At 39.7% G+C, this 9,552-nt stretch overlaps 3 protein-coding genes across 4 annotated transcripts in view; 1 reads left to right on the forward strand and 2 right to left on the reverse strand.

The window, feature by feature from the left end:
* The window catches only part of LOC104744218 (CRM-domain containing factor CFM2, chloroplastic), a 5,877-nt gene extending 1,345 nt beyond the window's left edge, over positions 1 to 4,532 (reverse strand). The window contains exons 1-12 of one of the 2 annotated variants that reach the window (XM_019237008.1): positions 3,806 to 4,532; positions 3,211 to 3,730; positions 2,992 to 3,122; positions 2,758 to 2,861; positions 1,922 to 2,126; positions 1,678 to 1,834; positions 1,229 to 1,521; positions 1,055 to 1,114; positions 914 to 970; positions 705 to 818; positions 335 to 514; positions 52 to 250 (exon numbers count right to left, since the gene is read on the reverse strand). In XM_019237008.1, coding sequence (XP_019092553.1) covers positions 52 to 250; positions 335 to 514; positions 705 to 818; positions 914 to 970; positions 1,055 to 1,114; positions 1,229 to 1,521; positions 1,678 to 1,834; positions 1,922 to 2,126; positions 2,758 to 2,861; positions 2,992 to 3,122; positions 3,211 to 3,730; positions 3,806 to 4,498 — 2,713 coding nt within the window. In that variant the 5' untranslated portion in view covers positions 4,499 to 4,532. Of the gene's footprint in view, positions 1 to 51; positions 251 to 334; positions 515 to 704; positions 819 to 913; positions 971 to 1,054; positions 1,115 to 1,228; positions 1,522 to 1,677; positions 1,835 to 1,921; positions 2,127 to 2,308; positions 2,466 to 2,552; positions 2,862 to 2,991; positions 3,123 to 3,210; positions 3,731 to 3,805 lie in introns of both variants that reach the window. The other variant, XM_010465228.2, reaches the window with a different exon arrangement.
* Positions 4,629 to 5,863, forward strand: LOC104744220. Its single transcript, XM_010465231.2, has one exon. It carries the CDS (start codon positions 4,734 to 4,736, stop codon positions 5,682 to 5,684), a length of 951 nt encoding a protein of 316 aa, XP_010463533.1. The 5' UTR covers positions 4,629 to 4,733; the 3' UTR covers positions 5,685 to 5,863.
* Positions 5,811 to 8,684, reverse strand: LOC104744219 (protein NRT1/ PTR FAMILY 5.9). Its single transcript, XM_010465230.2, has 4 exons — positions 8,415 to 8,684; positions 8,075 to 8,292; positions 6,975 to 7,513; positions 5,811 to 6,882 (listed from the first exon to the last, which is right to left on the reverse strand). The coding sequence occupies exons 1-4, from the start codon at positions 8,467 to 8,469 to the stop codon at positions 5,988 to 5,990; spliced, it is 1,707 nt and encodes a 568-aa protein (XP_010463532.1). The 5' UTR covers positions 8,470 to 8,684; the 3' UTR covers positions 5,811 to 5,987.

The following is a 9,552-nucleotide window of genomic DNA, read 5'->3' on the forward strand; positions in this document are numbered from 1 at the left end:
AAATCAGGTGGTTTCTTAGCAGCAAAGAGTATAGAAGATATTATAACTCACCTACTGCAAAGGGTGGGCGCTTCTTCATCTTAAGGGCTTGTTTTCTCAGAATGAGCCTTTCTCTATTGGAGAGATCTGTGACCAACCCATCATTTTCGTTTTTCCTCTCTCTCTGAGCTGAGATTCGTGAGCCACCTCCACTTGATCCCAGTTCTTGTTTAGGTACCTTTCTCTCAGCATTCAGGTAGCTTTTTCCCGGCTAAAATCAGCACCAAAAAAAAAGGTAAATAATTAGATATCACATAGAGAGAGAAAGAGGAAAGAGACGAGTTTTAGACATTACAACGGATCGATCATGAAAAGAAGACGCCTTGGCAGAACCGCTCTCCGCAAGCACAGATATATTTGCAGTTGAATCGAGAGAGTTGCCCTCATGTCTCTGAGACAAGCCAGATCCAGATTCGTCTTCTTGATGCTCATGACTGCTCGTAGTAAATGTGTCTACTTCACCTTCGCTGTCATCCTTAGAATATATTCACCAACACAGGAGTTCAGGCTCACATTTTAGTAATCCAGAGAATTTATTAATATTCAAGTAGTGTACTTGAAGCTAGCTTTTTGCTAGATGCCTAGTTACCAGACATATAAATATATATATATATATTCATAGTAGCCATTTGCAAGAAACTTCGAGTAGGCGCTTAGAGTCTTACCTCCCAGTTTTCTTCACCAGAGGAAGAAACTGACAAGTCAGAAGAATAGCCGAGTTCAATTTCTTCTCTTGACTTCTCAGGTTCAATAAGCTGATTTTCTGTTTCTTCTTGGACCTACATAAAAAAATATGGAGAATTGAAAAGATCAAAGAAGCATATGTGTAGCATCAAGAACTGGTATGAGTATATTGAAACTGTAAATAATTTACCACTCTGGTACTTGATTCCCCATCTGACCATGTTTCATTGGTTACACTGTCCTCGACCTACCCTCAACCAGCATTCAAATGTTACGACCATCTTTTATGGATTGTTTAAGCAAATCAAGCTGAGCGACACGTATGACTTACCAACTGACGGTTCAATTCATCAATGTTGTTCGAAAGTTTCAGCACATGCAGCTTCAATGACTGTAATAGTTGAGGAGAAGCATAATTAAAAAATCACGCGAGAAATTCACAAAAATCGACTTGAAGTTTCCAGATAAGATCGTCATGTCATGGATTTCTTATGATTTTTCTTACCTTTCGACGTTGTGCCTCCACAGATCGCTTCAGCGCCTCTCTCTTACTGAGAAGTGTTTGAGGTCGTAGACATGGAGGCCGCTCATAATTCTTTCCACGATACACAATAATTGCATAGCCCTTACTCACAATCTCCACAGCAACTAGTATGCCACCACTTTCTGCTTCCAAGATTTCTGCTACTTCGTAAGCAGCTTCAATGCTATGTTCATTACAAATAATCTTCACAAGTTCCCTATACTTCCAATGAAGATGCATGTTCTCTATTGTTCCATCAAAGACGCCTCGTCTACCTTGAGAACACAACAAGAGATGTCAGAAAGGGGAAGTTTACACATAACACGTCAAAGAAAGAAGTCCACGAAAGTTACTCATTTACCACAGATATATACATGAAAGACGGGAACAGACTGCTTTTAAGTGGAAAAGGAGGGGAAAAAATGAATTACCTAGTAAAAGGAAAGGCTTCATTTTTAAGCCTATTTTCCGTAGCATGTACTTTTCATCATCAGTAATACCCTCCTTGTCGATATCAGACTGTTGAGGACTCTCTCTACTCTCCAGCTCCGCCAGAATTTTTTCTGCCTTTGCTTTCTTTTCTAACGCCTAAAGAGCAAACTAACCATTAACAACTAAAAAGGACCCACAAACCACCAATGTTTTCTAGTATAAAACGTCTATTAGGGTATATACCATGGACAACTTGATACTAGTTTTTTCAAGGATTTCCTCAGGAGATTTCGGCTGTCTTGGTTTCATTTGATGGGTTTGTAGATGATCCTTCTTATATTCAGCATCTAGCTCAGTGTCGTCAGTAGCAGCCTGAGGCTTTATTTCCTCTTCATTTTCAGTCATCTTATGCGTACTTGATTTCTCCATGATCATGGTTTGCCTTCTCCTCTCTTCTATTGCAGAAGAAACTGCAAATGGNACACAACAAGAGATGTCAGAAAGGGGAAGTTTACACATAACACGTCAAAGAAAGAAGTCCACGAAAGTTACTCATTTACCACAGATATATACATGAAAGACGGGAACAGACTGCTTTTAAGTGGAAAAGGAGGGGAAAAAATGAATTACCTAGTAAAAGGAAAGGCTTCATTTTTAAGCCTATTTTCCGTAGCATGTACTTTTCATCATCAGTAATACCCTCCTTGTCGATATCAGACTGTTGAGGACTCTCTCTACTCTCCAGCTCCGCCAGAATTTTTTCTGCCTTTGCTTTCTTTTCTAACGCCTAAAGAGCAAACTAACCATTAACAACTAAAAAGGACCCACAAACCACCAATGTTTTCTAGTATAAAACGTCTATTAGGGTATATACCATGGACAACTTGATACTAGTTTTTTCAAGGATTTCCTCAGGAGATTTCGGCTGTCTTGGTTTCATTTGATGGGTTTGTAGATGATCCTTCTTATATTCAGCATCTAGCTCAGTGTCGTCAGTAGCAGCCTGAGGCTTTATTTCCTCTTCATTTTCAGTCATCTTATGCGTACTTGATTTCTCCATGATCATGGTTTGCCTTCTCCTCTCTTCTATTGCAGAAGAAACTGCAAATGGGAGGAAATCCTTTCCTCTGTACAAGACAATGAAATCTTTATCCCGAGATATCAAAGTCCCTCCAGTCAACCACTGCGACAGAATATATATTTTTGACTCATCAGTAGATATCTTCAGTTATATGGGGCGCCAAAGGGCATAATTTCCTATTGTTTGCAAACAGAGCCACAAACAGTTTGATCATTTAAAGTAAACCAGCAACCTTTAACTCTTCGGCCATCAGCTCGCTATTAGTGTTCTGCACTCCTCTCTTCACTGCTATCTTGGCAAGCTCACATTTCTCCCAAAGCTTGACAATTGCAACAGCTAGTCCCTGCAAATTTCTATTTCTACCTGGAAGTCTCAGATGGGGTAAGCCACAATAAGTTAACAATCTCCCGTGTCTAATAGTAAGCTAAAATCAGATGAAAAACAAGCTCACCTAAAGCAAAATGGCAAGGGAGTGGTCTACCAAGTCTCCGTATAGTGGTCATTTCATCATCAGTTAGTTTTGGACTCACGCCATATGGAAGAAGGCGAAATGGTCTCCTGTAGTCAGGTACTACGCCTGGCAGAAGATCACCATCTACTGGAAGTGGATCATATGCCCACCAGTCAGTGTACCTTGGACCTAATCCTTCTAGCAATTGGTCTGCTTCTTCTACTAGCTGAACTTCCCCGGGTAATTGAAACCGAACCTTATCCGGAGAACCAACGCCTTGTATTAACAGAGGCTTAACCGTTTTACTAACAACACTCAATGAAGAAGATTCTGCAATACTCAGTTTCTCTCTACTATCAACCACTCCCTGATCCATAGATAATGCTCCTGAAGCAGTTTCCACTGAAGAATCATGTGCCAAATCCCGATCAGACACAAAATAAGGATACTGATAATTTACTCCTCTATACAACAAAATCTTGCTTCCAGACCTCCAAATGACCAAGCCTCCAGTTTTCGTCTGTGAAATCAACCACGAGAGATATGAACATAAATTGTTACCATCCAAACTCAATAATCAAAACTAGAGACGAACCTCCAAGACGTCATGAGTACGTTTCATGTTCATTCTGGAAATATCTTCGCAGAAGATCTTAACAACCTCCGTCGTCCTCCATCTCTCATGAATCCCATTCACGATCCCTTCCGTAATCCCAGCCTTTCCGATCTTCAGCTTCTTCGTCAACCTAATCCCCTCCGACCTCAACCGCCTCAGCTCCGCCGCCGGTAATGTCAGTTCCGCCAACGACGGAACCTTCACCTCCTTCTTCCTTTCAATCTCCGTTTCCTTCTTCCACACTCTCTTCAACTCATGGTACCTGGAAATGGCAGTACCCGACCCGGGCTTCGGAACCGGGTAGCTAGGCGTGCTCCAGCTCGTGTCAATCGTGTGCCCGACCCGGTGAATCGGAAGCTGCTTAGGCAACGGAACGAATATCTCTCCTGGTGAATTATTTTTACCATATTCTTCTCCAGTAGCCGCCGGCGACGAATCATGACTCTCTTCAACGAATCCAAGGCTACGAAGCTTCTCAGCGATTCTCTGGATTGCGGATTGAGGAAGCGTCTTCCGCCGATCAGAGGAGGAGGAGCTACTACGGACGACGAAAGAGTTCCCCCGACGGACATTGCATCGCGAAATTAGGGTTTTGGGAATTGTAAATGGCGGGAAAATTCGATCTGGTAAGGAAGCTTTGGGAAATGGTTGCTGATACACCGGCACCGACATTATTTCTCCACAGAACCACCATATCCATAGAGCTCACACACTATATCCATAGATGCACGTGATTAAACACGTGATGATTGCATTTAAATACCCAATGGGCCTATATTGTGTTACTGGGTCACCAGCCTATATCCCAATTTGGGTTGTTATTCGGGTCGGGTCATTCCGGTTTACTTCCTAATTTCCTCGAGATCTTTGGAATTGGAAGATTGTGGGATTCTGAGAATTGGAAGTGATGGGAATATTGAGTTACGCCGTCGCCGGCGGTGGATTTGCAGTAATCGGAGCTTGGGAGTCACTCGACTCATCAAACGTGGATCCGAATCCATCTACTGATCCATCGATGGCTCAGATCAGTGGTTCGCCGCCAAAATCTGTTGGATCATCATCTTCGATCCCAGTAGCTTTGCTTTCGTCTCTGTTTATAGCCAACTCGATATTCACCTTCTTCAGCTCAATCGGATCCCACGATCGGGTCGGGTCAATGATCCAGTTACAGATCCTAGCTGTGGCAGTACTATTCCTAGTATACGCCATACTAACATATCTGGTCAACAACTCCAAAAACGCAGTCTTTGTTTCTCTACCGTCTTCGATTACGACTCTGTTGCTTCTCTTCGGCTTCGTCGAGGAGTTCTTGATGTTCTACCTGCAAAAGAAAGATGTTTCTGGAATTGAGAATCGTTATTACGATCTCATGCTCGTACCCATTGCGATCTGCGTCTTCTCCACGGTTTTTGAGCTCAAATCTGACTCCAAAACGCATCGTTTCGCTAGATTAGGTCGTGGGATCGGTCTGATTCTGCAAGGAACTTGGTTTCTGCAAATGGGTATATCGTTTTTCACCGGTTTGATTTCTAATAACTGTTCGTTTCACGGGAAGAGCAGAGGCAATTTCACGATCAAATGCGAAGGACACGGTGATTATCATCGAGCCAAAGCTATAGCAACTCTTCAGTTTAACTGTCACTTGGCTTTGATGGTGGTTTTGGCTACTGCATTGTTCTCTGTTGTTGCTAACAAGAAAGGTTATCTCCGTGAAGATCACTCGAAATATAAACCTCTTGGAGCTGAGATGGAGAATTTAAGTACTTTCACTCTCGATTCTGATGAAGAAGACGAGATTCGAGAAGAGGGACACGTTACTAAAGAAGCTGTTCTCAATGGAATCAGCTCACATGACTGAAGGTAGATACAATACAAATCAAAGTTTCAGACTTTTTCTTTTTTTCTGGTTTAGTGTTCTGTCTATTTTAGAAATGTTGTTGGTCAATGGGAGGATTAAAGATGATATGTAATCAAACACACGAGATACTAATAATGTTGAATCATTTGCATTTGATAGTAGAGAACAGTGTTCTTCCTTTTCTTCATGGTTCGCTAGTTAGTTCTAAACCTACTATACTACAGTGTAATCTATCGTGGAATCTTGTGGCAAACAGTTTATCTAAGTCTGACTGTGTCAAAGGAATCGAAGTTGGTCTTCTTTTCATTTAGGGGATTCTTTTTTTTCATCGCCTTGATCACTGCTACTCTTGAAAAACTTGCATAGAACTATGTAGACCACAAAGCTTATTGTACTTGTAAGAGCAAGTAGCCAGTAGTAATTGTCAAGCCGAGCTTTCGACATATCATCTGCAAACCAGTTTTGGCAGTCGCCTGTTGAGCTCGAGTAAGCCTCGACCACTGAGATCAGCGCGGCGCTCACAAAGCTTCCAACACCAAAAACGCTTGTGTAGAGTGCAAATCCCATTGTTCTCATTCTAACAGGAACCTCGCTGTAGAAAAACTCTTGCATACCAACGACTGTGAAAATATCCGAGATTCCCAAGAGTATATACTGAGGGAGTAGCCAGAAGATGCTCAGTGGGACGGTTTCTGGATCATAATCAGGTAAAGTCTTCATCTTTTGGCTTATGTCTAGTCTTTTCCTTTCGACTATTGCCGCAATAACAATGGCGATGATGGATAGAAACATTCCGACTCCCATTCTCTCCATCACAGAGATGCCTTTACCGTTTTTCTTGATTCTCTTGGTAATAGGTATCAAAATCTTATCGTATAGTGGCATAAGAAGGATGATGGATAACGTGATCGTGCTTTGGAGGGTTGCAGGTGGGATTCTGAAGTTGGTCCCAATGTTTCGCTTCATAGTCATACCTTGTTTGGTGAAAAAAGTTGCTGGCAGCTGAAAGATGACCGCAAACATGAGAAGCATCGTCCATATGGGCAAAAGGCGAATCACTAACTTCACATTATCAATCCCAGAGAAAACCGTTTTCAAGCTCTCCTCTTCTCCCAATCCTTTGGTGGTCGTTGAAGCAGCCTCAACGTCTTCGGTCTCAGTGCTGTCATCACAGTTACAGAGAGGCCTCTCTTGTAGCCTACATAAACAAGAACCCGTCATCATTAAGTAGGTAACAAAACGTAAAAGACTAATTAATTTCATAACATATCGTGGTTTTTTGGGACTTACTCAAGCTCCATGGCATCCAGATCTTTCTCATCTGCAAGTGTATATATGTGTTTCTTCGTCTTCACTACTCTCCCTTGAACGAATTTAAGGATCTTCTCAAAAGGTGTAGTAGTTTTTTTCATCTTCAGACCATCACCCGAAGAATAAACATAGATTCCGCAACCCGACAAGAACAACAAGATCAGTAGGAACATTGCGATACCGGGAATAGCAAAACCGAGAACCCAACCAAAAGTGTCTTGAATATAAGCCATGACTGTGACACCCATAAGGCTTCCGGTGCAGACGCCAAAGTACCACCATTGGAAAAACTGAGTCTTTCGGGTAGCTTTAGCCTCCTTTTGATCACCCGAGTAAAGCTCGGAATTCTTATCAAGGTCGTGGTCAAGCTGGTCTGCACCAAAGGCTTGAAGAGAAGGGTTTAAGACGCCTAAACCGATTGAGACAAGACATAGTGAAGAGTAGAGAAAACACGTAGAGATCGTCTTAGTAGCTGAACGTGACCCAGCAAATGCTGTCCATGTCAATCCCACTAGCCCCTTTGAAAGCAAAAACATTAATTAGATTTAAAAAAAACTTCGAAATATATAACAAAGGAAAAATTCGAATTTCCACTGAGCTAGCTTTTTCGCCAATAAGATCCGATGAGACCCATTATGTGCACTATATCAACATTATAATTAAAACTCCATTATCATCAACCCAACTTTAAAAGGGAGACATGTATAAACACCATTAGTGGTAAAAGAAAACTCTAATTCGATGATGACCCAATATCTAATTTCTAAAAACTCATTAAGATAGTCTACTTGATCGATTTCTTAATTTGGACAATGACCTAACACCTAATGTATAACTTCCTTAGATCCTCTAAACCATATTTTCTTGCGCAAGTTAATACACATAGAGACATCTATGAGAAGATCAAAATATAGTCAAATTCCTTTATTAACCAATTACGTAGAGAATCAGATTGATATTTAAACAATAACACTTTAGTGACCTCATAACTAAATAAGCTCTACCTCACCGCCTGACCGTTTTTTCTAACAGTGGAACCGAGTGTTTTAGCACTTTAGTTAACATGCCTTGATACTTACCACAAAGTAGACAGAAGAAGAAGCGAGGATAGTGAAGAATCTGTCCCAATAAGTATCAGCCAAAGGAGCAGAGAAGAGAGGCAACATAGAAGTGAAACCAGCCCAAGTGTTAACTGTTTTAGCTGCTCTTGAATTACTCATCTTCACTACATCTGTTAAATATGTCACTAAGTTTGATGCAACTCCTTTGAATGCATATCTCTCCATTCCCGCAATCACTATTCACAACAAAAGGTTTATAAGAAAGAAAAGAAAGTTCAAGCTTTAGTTTCATGAGTGAAGTTTGAATCTTTGAAAGTTGAAACAAACAAACAAAAAAGGAAAGGAGAAAATCATTTACCTATGAGAAGAGCACATGACTTGCTAAGTCCTCTTGTCTTCTGTTCTAAATCCATTAGAGACTGACTGTCTTTATGTGTTTATTGTCTGTGTGGGTAGTGTGTAGAGAGAGAGAGAGAAGGGGAGAAAAGATGTTTGGTTATTTTGTTGTTGTACATGTAAGAAGAGAGTGGAGATTTATTAAGGTGATTGTTGATGATTTGTGAGATTGATTTTCGTATTTATAAAGACTTGAAATCATACGAGTAAAAAGAAAACAAATATCATTAGCTTTGGGGTATTTGGGAACTTCCATTAATGGCAGATAGTAATTTCTATATTTGGAAATCCTATATCTTATACATAATATTAAATAGTTCTTCCCTTTTTTTGTATGTGTAGATAGGTGGATGTGTGTAATTGTGTATAGCTAAGAGTAATAAATATTTCTTCCTTTTTTTTTTGGCCATACTGCAACCAGGTTCCTTTTCAATATACCGTTACGCTAACTTTTTTTTTTTTTGTTAACACCAGAAATTTAATTTTACTTCATATAAACTGTAGCCAGTATATAATCATAACACCAAATACAATCCAAAAAATATTCCAATTTCTGAAAATTTTCATTTATATACTCGTTATACTCTTTGAAAGAAACTAATTTGTATGTGAAAACATATATACAATAAATTCCCTTCTATGTTCTAAGAAAACCCAGACCGTCTTTGGAAAGTAGTAAAAAGGAAAAAGAGAAGAAAAAAAAGTCTAGAAAATTATAAGTTTGCTGATTTGTTCTATTTATAATCAAACACTAAAAAGTCTAGAAAAAAGAGGCCGGTTGATCGATTTTACAAAATAAAATCAAATGTTACAAATACGTCGAAATAATGCAACTGCATGCAGTGTATAATCACTAAAATGGACCATCCATTAGCTTTTCTTTTTCTATCAGCTAGCTATATTGAATATATATATATAACAATAATTAAAGTTTATCTTTTTCGTTTATTTTTGGCGTATATTGATTTCTTTTTCTATATCATTATATATATATATATGTATGCATGTATTTTCTTAATATACTTGTTTGATTTTTTTTCTTCACAATATGTGAATTCAATTCGTATTAGTATTTAAGATGTTTTTTTTGGGGGGGGGGG

This window comes from Camelina sativa, chromosome 15 (assembly GCF_000633955.1).
Source record: "Camelina sativa cultivar DH55 chromosome 15, Cs, whole genome shotgun sequence".
In the NCBI taxonomy this organism is placed as follows: domain Eukaryota; kingdom Viridiplantae; phylum Streptophyta; class Magnoliopsida; order Brassicales; family Brassicaceae; genus Camelina; species Camelina sativa.

Excerpts from the sequence above, each read along its gene's own strand:
- LOC104744220 (XM_010465231.2), top strand. The coding sequence starts at position 4,734 with ATGGGAATATTGAGTTACGCCGTCGCCGGCGGTGGATTTGCAGTAATC.
- LOC104744219 (XM_010465230.2), bottom strand. The coding sequence starts at position 8,469 with ATGGATTTAGAACAGAAGACAAGAGGACTTAGCAAGTCATGTGCTCTT. Across the intron at positions 7,514-8,074 it reads CTTCTTCTGTCTACTTTGTG|GGGCTAGTGGGATTGACATG; the intron begins GTAAGTATCAAG and ends TTGCTTTCAAAG. Across the intron at positions 6,883-6,974 it reads CTGGATGCCATGGAGCTTGA|GCTACAAGAGAGGCCTCTCT; the intron begins GTAAGTCCCAAA and ends TTGTTTATGTAG.